The sequence below is a fragment of the Microplitis demolitor genome, chromosome 5, assembly GCF_026212275.2.
Source record: "Microplitis demolitor isolate Queensland-Clemson2020A chromosome 5, iyMicDemo2.1a, whole genome shotgun sequence".
In the NCBI taxonomy this organism is placed as follows: domain Eukaryota; kingdom Metazoa; phylum Arthropoda; class Insecta; order Hymenoptera; family Braconidae; genus Microplitis; species Microplitis demolitor.
Genome location: NC_068549.1, coordinates 9,053,672 through 9,073,694, shown reverse-complemented (window position 1 = coordinate 9,073,694; position 20,023 = coordinate 9,053,672). Strand labels below are relative to the sequence as shown.

The window sequence follows — 20,023 nt, the reverse complement described above, 5'->3', positions numbered from 1 at the left end:
GATTGAATCGAAAATTAAGTTAGACACTTGCAATTTGATGATTATTAAATGTAAAAAATATTTGTTGCACAGATCAAACTTGTAGATTTCATAGTTAAAAAACCAAAGAAGTTTGATTATAATCTGACGAGCCGTTCTGAAGTTATAAGAGAAGATACATACAGACAGAAACGTAGAGAGACATAGTGACGTGCCTTTCCTCTAATTAGAAAAATACTGAAACTCACAGAACATATGTTCAAATAAAATATTCAATAATATATTATTATAGATCGGCCTCATGGCGAAAGCGGTTATATGAGTAGTCCAGAAAGGAGTAACACCATTGGATCCAGTACTGGTAGATATTCTGGTGTATCTTACAGCACAGGAAATAGTTACGAAGAACCTTATTATTCACAGTATTCAGGAACGGTTACTCCTATAATTGATGAGGAAGCTAGGTATGATACTGTTTGTTATTATTATTATGCAAACCAAGATTGTTATTCGCTGTGAGACTTCATCGACGCCATTATCAAAACCATTTTCTTTCATTGATTTTGAATTAATAATACATAATAAAAATAGATACATAATTAAAAATAGATTTAATGTTAACGAAGTTGAATGTAAAATGGAGACAATTCACATTATCCTGACGTGATATAAAAAAAAGTTGCAAAAACAAAAGAGATTTTATAAATTTGTTGAAAGCTGTTAGATTTTTCTCAAATCTCCCGCATGGAAAAATATATATGTGAAAATTATATGCAACATATATGTCATCTATATAACATATATGTGCGCAAAAAAAAAAGTCAACTAAATTTTCCGATAAATGTATACATAGATGAAAACATAAATGCTTACATAAAATTAAAAATATATAATACATATGGGGCATTTCACGCCGAATCGGACGGTATTAAGAATTTTAATTTTTAATTTCCGTCATTTTTTGGTATTTTTAAATACTCATCAAAAAACTCATCCTCCTAGATTTTGAGATTTTTTTATCATTGGTTCAAAAGATATGGAATTAAAAAAACCCGCTCTTTTCATGGTTTTTTGCTTATAACTTTTTGAAAATTAGTTTAAATAAAAAAACTCAAAGAATAAAAAAGTTTCGTTTTTCCACGTTCTTTCAGAAACAAAAAATACAGATAATTTTTTAGAAAAATTTTTCCGCGTTATTTTTGAGTTTTAAAACTTTAACGTCGTTTTCTGAATATTATGCATATTTTAATTTTCCTGAAAATTTGTGACAACAAAGTATTATCTATTCTACAACTTTTCAGGTGGTTCTGGTCGTGGGACCTTCGTGGTTACTATTTTTTTTTTATTTTTGAAAAAAAAAAAATTTTTTTTTTTCCTATCAAAAATCATTAATTGCTATTTTTGTCATTATATATTATTTTTCACATCGTTTTTTCAGTATTTTCTCACAATTCTACGCAATCAAATAGCTCGTTAAACTTGCTTACCTTTTCTTACTAAATTTTGTTTGGTTAAAAAATACGTTTTTAAAAGTTAACAAATTTAACGAGCTATTTGAAAAATGTTTTGATTCCGTAGAATTGTAAGAAAATACTGAAAAATGATGTCAAAAATAATATATAATGACAAAAATAGCAATTAATTATTTTTAATAGGAAAAAAAAAAATTTTTTTAATTTTCAAAAATAAAAAAAAATAGTAACCACGGAGTTCCCACGACCAGAACCACCGGAAAAGTTGTGGTATAGATAGTACTTTGTTGTCACAAATTTTTAGGAAAATCAAAATATGCATGATTTTCAGAAAACGACTTCAAAGTTTTAAAACTCAAAAATAACGCGGAAAAATTTTTCTAAAAAATTATCTGTATTTTTTGTTTCTGAAAGAACGTGGAAAAACGAAACTTTTTTATTCTTTGAGTTTTTTTATTTAAACTAATTTTCAAAAAGTTATAAGCAAAAAACCATGAAAAGAGCGTTTTTTTTAAATTCCATATCTTTTGAGACAATGATAAAAAAATTTTCAAAATTTAGGAGGATGAGTTTTTTGATGAGTACTAAAAAATATCAAAAAATAACGGAAATTAAAAATTAAATTTCTTAAAATCGTCCGATTTGGCGTGAAATGCCCCATATATTATAAATAAATACTATATAAATGGAGATATATATGTGGTTATATAAGTGGTTATATTTGTAGACATTTATGCCAGCATATATCGAGAATTATATGTCAACATATATATTGAGACAAATCGCTTTTTGTCTTCGCGATTTCTACCAGCTACCAGAATTCGTGGGTTGAACCCTGGCTTAGGCTGGCCTCTATCAAATTTTTTATTTCACTGGGGCAGAGCATTGGGCTAGGATTCATGCAAAGCAAAGACCCGCACTTATTCAAACACGGCGACGTATGTAAAAACTCACCAACTTACCTCACGATTTACGACTCATAAATTATTTTTACTTATGGTTGAATTGTTACTTATAACTTAATTCATAATACTTTTATCAAACTATTTAAGAATCTTACCAGTAAAATAGGATATGAATAGGATGAATAGGTAATAGATAGAGTTAAGGATTAACAGTTGCAAGGATTGTTTATTGCCAATTATAATAATAAAAATTACTTACAAGAAGATGCAAGCGCTGGATATAATGTAGATCTGCGCATGGCACAGTGTAGTTTTATGTTGCAAGTATATCGCTGGTAACGTACAGTGAAATTTAATTAAACTAACTTTATTTATAATTATTAATAAACTAGAACAGTAAAGATATGATCGCAAGAGAATTTTTAGTAATACAAACTGTAACGCAAGTTAATTGCCCGATTTACAAAGAATGCAAGTAGATTGCCCGTATTTACAGAATCGCAAGTAAGTTGCTAATATATTGACAGAGTCGTAAGTAAATTGCTAATATACTACAATAGTGAATAAGCTATACGTCTTATTACTAATTGATCCAGGATCGAAGTGATTGACCGATAATTTTGGGTGTAGGACTAGCCTCGGGACTCTGTCTCCGCTACGCCCTTACCGACATGCGTCGACGTGATAATTAGTCATGTGACCACGCACTATGAATGTGTAGTTTCAGGCGGCAACGAGACTGGGAAAAATGGAAACCGCAAGGCTGAAGATGACGAAGACAATTCACATTGTCAATATAGACATATATTTCTCGATGTGTGTACATGTATGCAGCTATATATGTCTACATGTATATCGACATCTATGTAAACATATATAGGAGTCTATATGCTAATACATAAACAAATATATATGTCGATAAGGGTGTCCGTTATTTATCAAATTAGATTTTTTTACTTGGCCATGATATAAATCATTTATAAAAAAACCAAAAAGTTTATTCTAATGCCCTTTAACCCTGCCTAAGTAATGATACATTCCCATTTTAGGACAGTGAGCATAATTTTATTACTCGCTTAAAAATAAGTGTACAGCAATGAATAATACTTATTTTTGTAGGAAATTTACCGCTCTTCAAAAAAGGTCTCTTATGTGTTTTTTTTTTGTGAATCCAGCCATTTGAGAGATATTGAAGGTCAAAGTTTGATTTATTTAAAAAAATTAGCGTTTTTGTTTTAAATTTTATTATTCTCTAACACATAGACATTATAACATAGACCGTTTTTATTTACGCGACGGAGACGCGAATAAAATCCGGAATCCGTATGTGGTCACCCACGTGTAATAAAAATTAGAAATAATAATAATAATAATAAATGTAACTAAAAATAATAAATAATTATAAAAAAAATAAAGGTGTGCCTGGACCAGCTCCTCAGGCTAGGTTAGTGCACGAGGGCGCCAGCCCGTTTTACCAAAACGGACAAAAATAATAACAATTCAGGAGAGAGATCTGACAATATCCAAAGAGATCTCACTATATCTAAGTATATCCAAACAGATCTTAAAATATCAAACGAGATCCAAACAGATCTTAAAATATCGAAAGAGATCCAAACAGATCTCACTATATCCACGCATATGTAAGTGTATCCAAGCAGATCTACGTAAATATCGATCTTTAAATAAATCTACATAGATTTAAGCACATATATCTAAAGAAGTTTCACTGCATTCTAATGAATGCATGTATAAATATATTATACTTTTGACCATTCTTAAAACAATATCTACTCACATCATGGATCTTATTGCTATTACCTCTTAATGCCTTTGGTGAACCTATGTATAACATATATCAAAAGTCAATTGATATTTAAGTAAAAAAAAAAAATAGATGAATACTTCAGAAACATTGATCGAACTGATTTATTTTATTTCTTCATTGCAATATCAAGTATGTGATTTAAATAACGTATGTATCAAAATTAGTAAGAAAAAAAAAGTTTTTTAATTTTCGTATATAACTCAGATATTCGTGTATAATTAGACAAAAAAACTCTATATTTAATGTCTTATTCGCAGTAGAACCCCGACAGTTCGACGATTCAGGAGCCTTACCTGTATTTAAATATTATTGGATCTGACCAAATATGACTACATATAGACACACATTTTTGGATATAGTCATAAATTCTTGGAAATACGTATATTTGCTTGGATATGAATTATTATATCTGCTTATATACAGTTGGATCTGAGCAGATATAACTATATATACTTGTATATGCTTTGACATAAGCATACCTGCATGGATATCAATTTTTATATCTGCTTATATATAGTTGGATCTCAGCAGATATACTTATATATGCTTGGATATACGTATATCTACTTGGATATCAATCTTAATACATCTCTATATATGCTAATATATGATTAGATCTGTGCAAATATGATTATATATGCTTATATCTAGCAAGATCAAATATTTAGATGTATTTGGATATAAACAGATATAACGAGATCCAGATACATCTGGTTGGATCCAAACGTTTTTTATCGGGATTCCAATAACTATTATAATACCAAATGTCATTTACTATACAATAATTCTTTATAATAAATTTCATCAAACTAAAATACACTTATTACAATCAAATAATAATAATAATAATCAATTAAAATCATTTTATCCACTGGGGAATTCACATTACAAGTTACAAATTTCTACTCAAATTAAATTGTAAGCAAATAAAAATATTAACCTTTTCTTTATTTTATATTATTTACTCTGGGGAGAGATAGACACGGGAGCTCAAAATACGTTTGGCAACACTGAGTTACATACCATTAAATTACAAAATAAATTTTACCCAAAAAAATAATATTAAATACTCAAATATAATTTTAAAATAATACGCCCAGTGAACACTCCAACGTAACAGTGATATCACATCTAGAAAATATGTCACGTAGTAAATTCATCATAAATTTTACATTCTGATGATATAAATTGTAATGTAAATGCCACGTTAAGTTTGTGACGTAAATGTGGCATTAAGATTACATGCATGTTACTGACCAAGAGACATCACATTGGTGACATAAATGTGACGTTATATTTATATCACATACTAACGTTAGCTTTACATTCTAGATATTACCTCAAAATTACATAACAAAAACGACTTATAAGTGTAATAATCTTGGTGATTCTATTTTATTGTCACATTTACATCACAATGTAATGTTTCGGATATGTTCATACTGTTACAGCACGCTTACATAAAAAATTGTTATATTGATTTTACATCGAAACATTTCATCACATTTATGTAAACATTTTACTTTAAAATCATGTACGTATTTCGACGGCATTGTAATAAAAAGGGTTATGCATAAAAATTATGTATTTGTTATAATTAATATTTTTGCATTCTATTTATGTAAAAAATAATATTTGGCATTAAAACGCGCTGAGGTTTATGTCGAATCGGTGGAATAAACGTTTTTTTTTAATTTATATAAATTTACATCTGTATTTTAATTTGCTTATAGATATATTTATTTTATTATTGGACATTTTCTTTGGTTTTTTTATTTTTATTGTTATTATTTTTATTTATTATATTAAATACAAATAAATAACAATAAAAATAATTTTGAAATTACTATTTACAAGCAGGCGAAAAAAATTAGTAAAGTGTCTGACGTGAGAGCATGCAGTTGCTGCACAATCAATATTTGGTAGTTCAGGAATCCACCGCTAAGATATTCGTGGGCGCGTAAATTTTTCCTCTAAGGATACATATGATTCACCTTCTATCCCCCAATCGAATGCACATTTGAGGTAACCAGTACAACGGATACATTTTTGTCGTATCGGCCTGTGTAGGACGATACTTAAAAAAAAAAAAAAAAAAAAAAAAATATTTCAGCGTTGAGAAAAATAAAAAAAAATAAGAACTTAGAGATTTTAAATATTTATTCAAAGGGAATATACTTTCGTATAAAAAAATTTATGCATGTTTTTCAGCAAATAAATCACATATTAATGTCTCTTACATTTTTTCTTTATGAATTTTTTTTTTTATCTAGCAATATTATGATTTCTAGCGCATAAAAGTGCTTTGTACAAATTAATAGAAAATGATATCACTCACTGTTATATAACCTCAACATAAAATTTGTATTTTTTCATGACTTCTATATTATGTAATTATGATGATATTCACATAACATCACCGTTATACCCGGGGAAAATGATTAAGATTTGACCAGATATAATTATTTCTAATCAGATCAAATTATATCTTGGTAGATCTGTTTATTATATCTGATCAGATCTAATATTTAGACATAATCCGATCTTATTGTATCTGGCCACTCACCGTTTATATCCGGTCAGATCTAATCAGATATGATTAGATCTGGGCTAGATATAATATCAGACATGATTATATCCAGCCAGATCTGCGTATATCTCGTAAGATCTGATCAGATTTAACTATTTCTGAACTAAATACAACATTTTACGTAATCAGATTTCATTATTTCTGCTCCGATATAATCATATATATGCCTTATTTTTATAGAAAATTGTTTATATCTGATCAGATCTACGTGTATCTCGTGAGATCTGGTCAGATATAACTTCATCTAAATTAAATACAACACTTAACATAATCAAATTTTATTATATCTGCTCAGATATAATCATGTATACATTGTATAATTATTGAAAATTGTTCATATTTAGTTATTTACACTCACGTGATCACATACGTGGGTCAGCGCAGTGGATAGAATCAAATACTTTGAATCGGAAGGATGCAGGTTCGAGCCCAGCAGTCACCGGGATTTTTCATTAACTATATTCATTTATAATTTCTCTAAGTAACGTTCCTAATTTATCAGATTACATTTCGGATTGGATTGAAATTATCTTTTTTCTGTACGACTATTTTCTGCTGAGATATCAGCCTTCCAATGATAAAGGATCCTTTTGTCTTTGATTATCGATATCTCAGCAATAATGGTCGCAAAGTAATTTAAAGGGCAGTTTAAGAAACTTGATCGAATACCCTACAAGCTCCATTTTTGATTTATTCAAAAAAAAAAATTTTTTTCATCCTTAATATCAATTTGGAAAACCCACGAAAAATGGCCATTTTCTGGTTTTTTAGTCAACTCATCGCTACTTTGTAAATATCGATAAAAAAAATAATATTGTCAGGTGATTTTACAGCTTAATGAACCCCTAAAAACCCTGGAAGTTTTCAAATTGATCCATTGAACCGTTTGTCCGGGCCGATTGCTCAAAGTTTTATAAAACAATTAAAGGAACAAGTTTTGTTCTTTAATTTGTGTAATCATTACCAAAATGAAAAAATTAATTTTTTCCGGATTTTTTTCCATTTTTACGTTAGTTGTTTGGTAAATCTAAGGTAAAGAGAAAAAAAAATTTTTTTTTTCGAAAAACGAGATAAAAAAAGAATTTTTTTTTTTTTTTCTTACGTTTTCTTCGGGTTTTTTTGTTTTTCTTTGTTTTTTGAAGAAAAAATTTTTTTTTCTCTCTTTACCTTACATTTACTAAACAACTAACGTAAAAATGGAAAAAAATCCGGAAAAAATTAATTTTTTCAATTTGGTAATGATTACACAAATTAAGGAACAAAACTTGTTCCTTTAATTGTTTTATAAAACTTTGAGCAATCGGCCCGGACAAACGGTTCAATGGATCAATTTGAAAACTTCCAGGGTTTTTGGGGTTACATTAAGCTATAAAATCACCTGGCAATATTATTTTTTTTATCGATATTTACAAAGCGATGAGTTGACTAAAAAACCAGAAAATGGCCATTTTTCGTGGGTTTTCCAAATTGATCTTAAGGATGAAAAAAACTTTTTTTTTGAATAAATCGAAAATGGAGCTTGTAGGGTATTTATTCAAGTTTCTTAAACTGCCCTTTAAATTACTGTGCGACCATTAATTGCTGAGATATCGATAATCAAAGACAAAAGGATCCTTTATCATTTGAAGGCTGATATCTCAGCAGAAAATAGTCGTACAGAAAAACTAAAAAAAGCAAATTGTAGCTAAATAAATTTCCTAAACGAGCCCTAAATTGGTTTTTTCGAAAAAAATTTCCTCAGCCCCGTAGACCTAAAAAACAAAACCAAAAAATTTAGAAAAATTTTGTCTCGACCTATTTCTTATGATTCCGCAGAAACCGTGGCTCGAAAAATTATTTTACTGGAAGATCTTTAAACTAGAGATTTGGCAATCTTCCATGTTTATCATAGAATTTAAGGCTTCAAAGGCGTTTGACGTTTAGTCGATGACTTTCTATGATGAATAAAGATTTAATTTCATAAATAATATAGTGTATATAATCATATAAAATTATATATAATTCGATTATATATAATCACATATAATTATATATAATTGTATATAATTATATATAACTATATATAATTATATTTATCCATTTTTCATATATGATTATATATATTCGAGTTATATATAATAAAAAAATATTTTTGAAAAAAAAAAAAAAAAAATTAAATTAAATACCGAATTTTTGATTTGGTTATTACCGCGCGAACGCATTACAAATTCAGAAACAAGAATTGATATCAGTAATTGATGAAAAAATCCTGGACGTCTGCTAGGTCCGAACACGGCTTCTCTTGGCGGGTAGTCCTGAACGTTGATACCTGACTCAACAACTGAATTCAACCGAATTCAAAATTTTAATTCTGTTATATTCTGTTGAATTCTACAAAACAGAATTCAACTGAATTGAAAATTTGAGTTTGAATTAAATAGAATTCAACTGAATTGGAAATTTGAATTTGAATTACATAGAATAAAAATTTCAAATTCATTTTAATTCGGATTTAGAACCAGAAATTGGAGAATTATTTTCGAATTAATTCAGAATGAAACCGAATATAATTATTTAAATTCGTTTCAATTTGGACGAATTCTGGTTTTCCTGCCGAATTAAACAGAATTCATTTTTAAGTTAGGTACCGAATTAACAGAATTTATCCGAATTAAATAGAATTAAAAATTTAATTCTGTTTAATTCGATCGAATTCAGATGTTTAATCAGGGATCACTGGTCCACATCACGAGAGTTCAAGTCATGTGCTTAATTGATGTATTTAGAGTGGAATGCCGGTAAAGACAGAGTTCATAAGTTTTCGTGATGGATTTTTACAAAATTTACTAAAACTCCATGAACTTATATGAAATTCTATAAAAACAATATTAGTCGGCCTCGATGATAATTATATAAAATTTTATCAAGTTTTCTCAAATTTTTTAATTGTCTGTTGTGATGTGAAATTTAAAAAAACTTATGTAAAATTTTCGGAAACATTAAATAACTTTACAAAATTATATGAAATTCAACCGATTGAAAAACTGGGTACTTTCAATTTTTGAATACCATGAAAAAAAAAATTATTTTTTTTTTTGAAACACCCTAATGATTGTATACAATTATATATGGGTATATGTATAAGATTATATATAATTATATATGATTATATATAAAAAAATTTTCTCGGAACAGTATTATATATAATTATATATGATTCTATATGAAAAAAAATTTCTCGGAATAGTATTATATATAATCATATATAATTATATATGGCGCTACTATATATGATTCTATATAATCATATATAATTATATATAATTATAGTTGTATATAATTATGTATGATTATATATAAACATTTTTTCTCGGGACGTGTGATAATAAAAATATCAATTTAATACAAAATATTCAAAATAATTATCAAAACATACATATAAACATAATAAACAATAATATCAATAAATTTAAAATTAAATAATTAATCAAAATAATATGAATATTTAAATAATAATAAATTATTATAAATAAATGCGCTTACATTAGCTAGAAGGTGTTGTTAAATTCACGGTGAGATAAGAAAGCGCGCGCAGCGGTTCATGTTTGAATCGCTACTGACAACATAAAATTATGCGCTTTGAACTTTCTTGTGAGAAATTTATTGCTTTTCATGAAAAGGTTTCTAACACTGTTTTCGTAAATCCCACCATTTGAGTTATATCGAAGCTCAAAATTGATAGATTTAAAAAATAATGTTTTTCGATTAAAATTCGATCACTCTTCAGCAAATAGATACATACTCAGGCTTTTACCAATTTTTTAATGGAAATTTACCGCTCTACAAAAAAGGTCTCTCAGATTTTTTTGATAAAAAAACATGAGTTCTTTTTTGTAGAGCGGTAAATTTCCGACATAAAACTGTTAAAAGCTTGAGTATATATATCTATTTGCTGAAGAGTTATAGAACTTTAATCAAAAAACATTATTTTTTAAATCTATCAACTTTGAGCTTCGATATCACTTAAATGGTTGGATTCACGAAAAAAATATAAGAAACCTTTTTTGAAGAGTGGTAAATTTCCTACAAAAATAAGTATTACTAATTGCTGTACACTTATTTTTCAGCGAGTAATAAAATTATGTTCATTGTACTGAAATGGAAATGTATCATTATTAAGGCAGGGTTAAAGGGCATTAGCATAAACTTTTTTGTTTTTTTATAAATGATTTCATCTAATCATTTGTTCTTGATTCTTTGGCTTTTAGGTTCAGACATAGAATCGGGGACATTAATTTGAGTCAGTTTTTACGTTAGATTTTATTTAGAAACCGACTCAAATTAATGTCTTCCATTGTACTTGTTAAGGCTTTGGTTATTTTAGCAGTAATTTTTTTTTTTTTTTAATAAATATTTATTTACAATCACCAATATAAAAGTAACCCTTAAAAAATTTTTCAAACATTTAAATTCTACGACGCGCGTCACCACATAAGAATGAATGGAGAAAAAAAAATCACGTTGCCAGATAGGAGAATCGACGCAATGAGAATATTTTTGGATGAAAAAAGAACTTATAGAAAATTTATTTAAACTTCGAAAACTGCCGATCGATTTGCTGTGTGATCATAAGTTCATGAGATATCGATGATCAAAGACATAAGGATAATTTCTCATACATCGGCCGATATCTCAGCAACAAATAATCATACGAAGTTTTAAAAAAGAAGCAAATCGGAGCTGAATAATCAAACTAAACTATTCTGACTCTGGTGTTGTTAAAAAAAATGTTTTTCGAACCAATAGATATCGTTAAAAAAACGAAAACATTTTGAAAATGTTAGTCTTGCGATTTTCCTTCTAGTAGATGTTTTTCTCAACAACAAAGTAAAAAAAAGCAACATGACTCTTAGAATTTGACATGGAATAACATATTTCAGTGGCAGTGAAATCAAAGTTAACGACCTGGGATAACATTTTTGCTCGCGGATTAGCTTAGAAACTTTATGCTTTCAGTGATCAAAAGAAACTCAACGAATTGAGTTGTTGTAATGTTAATGCTAATTTATGAACTCAGCGATTTGTCTCAAACATAACTTGAATCAAAATTATATCCATGCAGCTTTGTAAATTATTTTTATTCTTAATAAGTTAAACAAATTTATTGAAAATCTGGTTTTACAGACTTCGAGTCGAGCACATGGAGAGACAGCTTGCAAACTTAACTGGGCTCGTACAGAAAGCTCTCACTCAAAGTCCTCATAGCGGCACAATACAAGATTATTTACAGGTCTCAACAGAATGTGACCTCTACTCGAAAAGTTCAGGTATGTTGCATACCCTTTAATCATATTTTCTTTACGTATTCAATCGGATAGATAATTTACCTATTTACATAAATTATCTGCTACTCTTTTAATGATTAGTTTATAAGGTATATTTCGGAAAAGAACTCTTGGACCTAGCTGACTACTGTTTACACTTATAACATTATATAATCGTAAATTCGATTTTTCCGATATTTATGTATAAAATGAGGTATTTTTATATGCTCTAATAGGCGAGATGATAAGAATATGATTAATTTTCAGTGGGAACAAGCGTTTTGAAATGTATTGTAACGCTTTGCTGTAGCTTCCGAGGCCGCATCATGAGCTAGACTCTTGCACATATTCCGCGCAACTTCAGCAGCAGAATGACCAGATTGGTATTCTTAGTTTCCCAGTTTATGTTACATTTATAATGGAATCTTGTACTCTTACACTCACTTTCACTCGCCTATCAGCATATGTGAATAACTTGCGCACTTGATCCCGCTGTAAATGCGGCATGAGTTCAGACTCGTGATGCCCATTCAAGACTACCGGAATTCCTCGCATATGGTTTAAAAATATTTATTTCATTAAGAACGGTTATCAGATAATTTTGTCCAAGCTTTTCTCTGAAATAAAAGCTCTAAACGCAAAATAAAGACACAGACCTGATGCTTTACTCTATGAACTAGCGAAGTGCACTTCAATTTTTTGATAACTTCCATTTATTTACGAGAAAAGCTTGGACAAAGTTCCCATTGACTGTACAAGTGCAAAAAAGATAGTACCGTTCATCCAGTTGAGTGCGAATAGAGAAACAAATGAGAACGCGTTTTAAAAGTAATTTTTTTGTTGGCAGTGTTACATGCATACTCACAACATCTCTATTCAAGGTAAATAGTTATAACTCTGCTCATTTCGACGTTCTAATTAGCAAATTGTCTAACTTAATATTTTTCAGTAGGTGATTCTGTGCGATTCTTAGATAGTTGTAACGAACGGTATGACAGAGAGACTAATCTTGCCAAGTCTGGTCGCACCTAGTATTATAGTCGAATATTAGGGCGCCACTGGAAGATGTACTCGGCCTTCCAGAACCGGATGTTGGAGGATTTTATTTTAATTAATTTAAATTAATTTGTTACTCAGGGTCGTTCGTAATATTTTGTGAGTGAAAAGAGGAATCGTAGAGTAGGCTGAAATAATGTTAATTCAATTTTTATTTAATTTAAGCACCTTGCTTTATTTCATTACCTTTTGACAATAATTATTTCCTTATGACAAACTAATTTACTTATGACAAACTATGATTCCTTATGACAAACTAAATTCCTCGTCCCCTGGACGGTTACTTATGGCAAACTAAATTCCTCGTTCCCTGGACGGTTACTTATGACAAACTAAATTTCGTCCCCTGGACGTTTTCCACACCCACACACCCACGTTAAAATATCTCGTCCCCTGGACGGTAAGCCTTAACTTCAATTTAAAAACATCCCCTGGATGTATAATTATTTAAAATAAACTTAACATGTCCACCGGACCTAAATCACAGACACAGTTTTCTCTACTTAATATTTTTTGGCTCTACTTTACTTTATTTAATTCATGACTTCATTTCTTTTACTCAATTACTAAACTCGACATAAAAATTTCACCAATAAAATTTCCAGTATAAACATTTCACAACTATTTAATTCTTATTTATTTTCCCTGATTTATTTAATTCATTTATTAATTTTCACTGTCTTATTTAATTCAATTATATTTATTAATTAATTAATTTTGGTTTTATTTTAATTATTAATTAATTAATTTTTCACTGATAATTTTCCCATTAATATCCAATTCCAAAATTTATATACAATTAATTTACTCCAAATTTCTGATAATTATTTTTTACTCAACTTAATTTACTGACAAAATAATCCATTCTTAAGCTTTAATCGAGACAAATTTATCGTAATTTTCTAGCGTCTTACTTTTGATTTTATAATTTTAATTAGAATTATTTTAACATTTTTTTATAAATATTTTATGACTAATTTTTACGACTAGAATTACGGTTAAAATTGACTAGAACATTCGGCCGGTGAGTTGGCGTCGCAAGGCCTTAATTTACGATCTTACACGCGGACAACTTTTGTCTAGAGCGGCCGACAGGCCTGAATACTTTATTAAATTTATTGAATTTAATTGAATTTAATTGAATTTAACTATTGAATAATTTACACGGAAAAATTTATTTTATTCCTGCCGAGAGGCCTCGAATAGAATAAATTTCGAGTTATGACAGAACAACGAGTACACGGTAAAGATTTTACAGAAATTTCGAGACGCGTGGTTGAACTAGCCGACGGGCCTTGTGCTACCAACCTGATTCACGTAACCAGCAGAAAGATATTATGTAAATTAATTATAACTAATTCGGCCCTCTAATAATTAAATCAGAGGCCTTAATTAATTATAATTTTTACCTTGAGGAAACTCCACAATTTTGACGAGAACGTGTCTGGTGTCTCGTTCACTCCTCTAATTTTTCCCGCCGGTCCGTACTCTCTCTCTCTCTCTCGTCCACACGAATTTTATAACTGATAACCTGTCAATGAACAGTACGCATTAGTATGTTAAATAATTATTATTTATATAAACTATCAGCCTAAAGGCCTCATAATCTATTAACAATTAAATATTAATTAACGAATCGCCTCGTTCCACGTGAAGCGTGAGCGGACGTATATATTTACCTGGATGATATTTTATTTTGCGTCCGGTGTTCTCGCCGTCTGGACAACTCTCTGCTTCTTTCTCGTTCCGCAGTCCATTATATCATTTCACTCCCGTTCACTATTCCGGAAACCTATTCCCACTATCTTAGACTAAGGAAATGACGAACGGACAGGCCTTAGTGATACATGCGACACCCGGTGACTAGTCGCAATACTACTCGTAACTTACGAGGTCATCGGCCGGTTATTGGCGGGAACGAAATTCAAATTCAAATTAATTTAATTATTCATGTTTATTAAAATTACCCTGTTACAACGGTACACATGTATTATGACTCAAATTGATTAAATTAAATAATACTAACTTAATTAAGGTTCATAATAATAAAAGTCAAACTCTAAGAAAAGCTATAAAAGGATAATTTACGACAATAAATATTGTTACTATCCCTTATGACAAAATGAAAATTAAACTGGATGGTGTGACAACCTAACTAGGTCGCTCGAAGTACTTTTCGAAGAAAAAGAGTTAACCAAGCTAAGGAGGTATCAACTCATCAATGCTTATTGAAGAAGGACAACAAACTTCCTTAAGAATATATAAACCCCGAAAAAATGGCAACTTTTGTCAGTCTATTACGAGCAAGTGAGCTCTGCTGGTCTCTACCAATAATTTGGAATTTTAGAGACAATTAGTATCACTACTATTTTCTGACTAACTTCATATAAATTTATCATAAAGTTTTACTAGTACAGTAAACCGTTCACCCAGATTGGGACTAGTTAGTCGAGTTGTCAATAAGCATTGTCATCTTTGTAGTTGATACCTCTTGTTGTAGAAATACTCAACCATATTATAAAGACAATTAACGATATATTGTGTAAACTCAGTGTATCAGCATTATGTTCCTGCAATTGAAGCTCACACTTCAATTTATTTGCAAGAAATTTTTAATAATATATCTCCTATTGCAACTAATTTCATTCCACTCATTTAAAATTCTCCAACCTTCAAAGTAATTATAAAATATTGGGAAACGAGGTGTTCACGAGTGCCTATAATTCACCAAACCCACTCATCTTTCCATAATACTGATTCAAGACTCCCTATTGCCACGCGGGTTATTTATCGGATTCCTCCCAAGTACAAGCCGCTCGGTACTAGTCAAGGTAAGTCAATGGTATAGATTCGAATCATCGAAGCAATGAGCGATTTAGAGATCGGAATCGCGTAGTTAAAGACTGGGGATCTCCATATCTGATCATAGTAACCTCGAGTGATAAAAGAATTGAATTTATTGATTTAGGTAAATATAATTAACGTCACAACCCTCAGTTCGTTACATAGTAATAGTCAGAACAAATATTATTTAAGTAACCTAGACAGAAATACTATGCATATACTAGATATGAAATTGATTTTTAGATGAAAAAAAAAATTTTTAATTACTTTTTTGTCGCATAAATGGACGATTTTCTGAAACGGAGTTAGACAATTTGCTAATTAGAAAGTCGATTTACATCTTTACTTAACCTCAACTCTGCTCAAATGTATTTTAACTCGGTTTCAACTCTACTTAGATATATCTTTACTCAGCTTAAGTTCTAGCTGAGTAAAGTCATCGCTGAGCAAAGATATAACTGAGTAGAGTTGGAGCTGAATTAAAATAAATTTAAGTAGAGTTGAGATCAAGCAAAGAAGTAAATGAGTAGAGTTATAATTATTTATCTTGAGTAGAGATGTTGTGAATAGATATGTAACACTATCTTTTTGTTGATATGATTTCGTGGTAACAACTATAGATTAATATATTCCATTAATATTATATAACAGAGGCTTTCCCTTGTCAAGTCTGGTCACCCTTTTTTATTAATGTCGAATAAAGAAGGGCGTCAGTGGAACGTGGACTCGGCCTTCCAGAACCGGAGATGTTAAAATCATAGTAAACCAGGGTCGTTTTATAAATTTAAACTTGAAAGCAATTCTGGCACAAGTACTTCTCTGTTATTCGACAGAGTGTCAAGTATCATTTTTGGTGGTAATATAGTATATCCTACGATTTGAAATTTTTAATTGTCATGAATCGTCTTTAATCGTAAAATAATATTGCAATTTCTGATCCCGCATGAAGATTAAAAACGATTTGAAATTTTAATCATCATTGATTGTTTTAAATCGTAAAATAATAAATCGTCTTTGGCGATTAGAAACGATTAAATGTAAAAAAACCATGACGGATATGAGTATTAAAGACGATAAATGATGATTAAATTTTTAATCGTCACAAATCGTATTTTCTAATCAGGGTGACACATCGTATCATTTAAATTAATCAATCCAATTATAATTACGATCCTTTATCGACCGTGGACAAATTTAAATTTAAAATTAGTAATTATTAATAGGACTCTATTTTACCCTGTTACAATCGATCAGATATTAGCTAATAATTTGCTATCAGATCTGATGCTTTGAATTATACTCACCAACTGAATTGTGAGCTTAAAAATGATTAATTTGTGCTTTATTACTCACACATACTCTAGGTGCTGAAGATGAATTCGACAAAAACTCCAGCTCCAGTTCAGCCTCATTGCCAGGTAAAAGTCCACATTACGTTTCAATTTTTTACTTTATCCGATAAATTAAAAAATATAAGTATTATTCATACTCTATGAATAATATCGAATTAATTTTTATTTTATTATTTTTTTTTTTTTTTTATAACGTTCCAGATGACTCGTGCTCGAAGACCAATGAAAAACCACCAAAACTAGGAAAAGGTGTGATAAAAAATTTATCATCGCATATGCATGAACATGTGATACTATTTGTAATTATTACAAAATTTATTCATTTATGATTTCAATTGAATTTTTACCTTATTTCACATCTAAGAAAAAATAGGTCTGAATTACGTAGATCTACTCAGATAAAATTTATTTTACTTTACAAATTACGTTCATCCATATAATAATAACGTTTCTGAGCTCCGTGCGTTCGAAACTAGCGAAAAGTTGTGAGTTTGATCTATAAAGCCAATCATTTTTGAGATTAATTTTTTTATCTGAATAGAAAACCACACGCTAATTTTTATAGTTCACATTTTAATCCAACTGAACGTCTTGAGCATAGGAATTGGTGCTATCTACGCGAATAAAAAAGAAATGTTGCTGCAACAAGAACGTTCTTGTAGCATAACTTTGTTGCTGCAACAGGAATAACCTGTTGCTGCAACAGGATATTCCAGTTACAGCTAGTAACGTAAATTTTTCTTAATTACTCGATTAAACTCAACAAAATCACACATAACTTTTTACTCAATAAAATTACTCAAACTCAATTTATACTAAATCGGGCTACGTTACACTTCGTCCGCCGATCACTCCTCTCATTTCCTCCAGATCCTGACAGGCACCAGCCGACTTTTATTTCCCCGATATCGGCAACCGGTCTAAACATACACGTAAATTAAAACCTAATATCTAAATCCGTCGGAGATGAGAGCAATGAACGGTGGTAGTGGCATATCCTGGTGCGTTCAGTATGCTAGGTTGTGGAGAGAGGTTCTTATGACGCAGAAGAAGCCTTTTAATTATATTAATTTAAAACACAATAAAGAAAAAAAAACCACATAAAATACCGTAAAGATGATGCTAGAGTGACGCGGAGGGTCCGAAAAGCTCGCGGTCGAGTACTCTCGGTCCATCAAATGAATAAATACCTGAGTATGACATCGGGAACCTCTTGTGGACGACGAATCACCGAGTTTAACACACTTCCAGATAAATAATAAAATAAACAATGCAGTAAATCAAGACGACAAATATCTTGACAAACGGCTCCAAGGACCCAATGCTTAAAGCCATAAGCTCCGAAAACGATATCAGTCAAGGGTTTGGTCGAGGCCTACCTTCGGGGCTCTCTGACTCACCACCACTTGCTCCAAAACTCCAAACTCGACTATTGGGTCTACTCGTACTCGAGCAACTCCGAATCCCAACTTTCTGACACCATGGTCTTCCCTCAACTGCTTTTCTCTATTCTCCCACTCCATTCGCTCGTACGCTCTACTACTTTCAGTCACTCTCACATTCTCGCTTCTCCATCAATTCTTCTCACACCACATACAAGCCGTGGACTCACGGGCATTTCCGTAATATCGCTCCTCGTGACATCCGAAGTTAGCAAATCTATGGCTTTCTCGAGCATCGCAAACGAGGCCTGCCATCCCCGAATAAACGTACACGTACCCCAGCTAACTCCGGGTACCAACACGAAGTGGCGGCGACATCTCAGTCGCTCCTCCGTGATCACCACATCAACCCCGAGGACTAAGCCTAGGCCTAGTCGCCATCACTGGTTGGAAGGCACGTTATCTTGGCCACTATCCGCGACACAGCTAGATATCCCCTGTTAAATCCACGCTCTACCACACAGACACTCCAAAACAGACAACGTACCGTACACGTACTCGTACTCTCAACACACTTAACTCACCGCACACATATACTTCATACTCTCTACTCACTATCTACTACACTCAACTCGACACACGTACTAACCCTATTTCTCTCTAACGCACAGACTCACGCTTACTCCACTTTCAACTCCATCTCCACGGCAATGTAACGTCATAAGCTATATGCCCAGACCTATAGCTGTAACAGAAATGTCCTGTAGTATTTACATCTCTAGTCCTGTGGCTGCAACAGGACTATTCTTGTTATAGCCGCAGGAATATTACTGTTGCAGCCACAGATATCTTCCTGTTGCAGCCACAGGAATAATTCTATCGCAGCTAGAGGATGAATTTTTTATTATATACCAACAATACTAACTGATCACAACTTTGTTGACAACATACGTTAATTGTTTTAATCAACACTAATCAGCTGACTTTACTTCCGGTTCAGTATGTCTCTAATTTGACTTTGTGAAGTAAAACATCTCTATCTTCTGTGCATGCGTAATTGAATTAAAAGTAATTGGTTAAAATAAGCGCCAAAATTGTTTGGTGGTAAAAATTCAATAATTATAAAAAATTCTATGTTCGATTTTTAGAATAATACACTGTAAAAAGAGCGGTGTTAAAAATAGACTCAATTTAACTCCACGTGGTGTTAAAATGAAATTACACAAGTGTCGGAGGCATAATTCGGTGATTTTAAAATACCGGTGTAAAAGCGGGATGAATTGCGTTTGCTCAGATCATTAACTTTGGAAAG

At 30.7% G+C, this 20,023-nt stretch overlaps 1 protein-coding gene across 5 annotated transcripts in view; it reads left to right on the top strand.

Moving 5' to 3' along the window:
* LOC103577388 (coiled-coil domain-containing protein AGAP005037) overlaps positions 1-20,023 on the top strand; it is a 104,344-nt gene that overhangs the window by 20,258 nt on the left and 64,063 nt on the right. For all 5 annotated transcript variants that reach the window (XM_053739133.1, XM_053739134.1, XM_053739135.1 and 2 more), the window contains exons 7-10: positions 272-443; positions 11,938-12,080; positions 17,342-17,395; positions 17,531-17,578. In XM_053739133.1, coding sequence (XP_053595108.1) covers positions 272-443; positions 11,938-12,080; positions 17,342-17,395; positions 17,531-17,578 — 417 coding nt within the window. The remainder of the gene's footprint in view (positions 1-271; positions 444-11,937; positions 12,081-17,341; positions 17,396-17,530; positions 17,579-20,023) is intronic.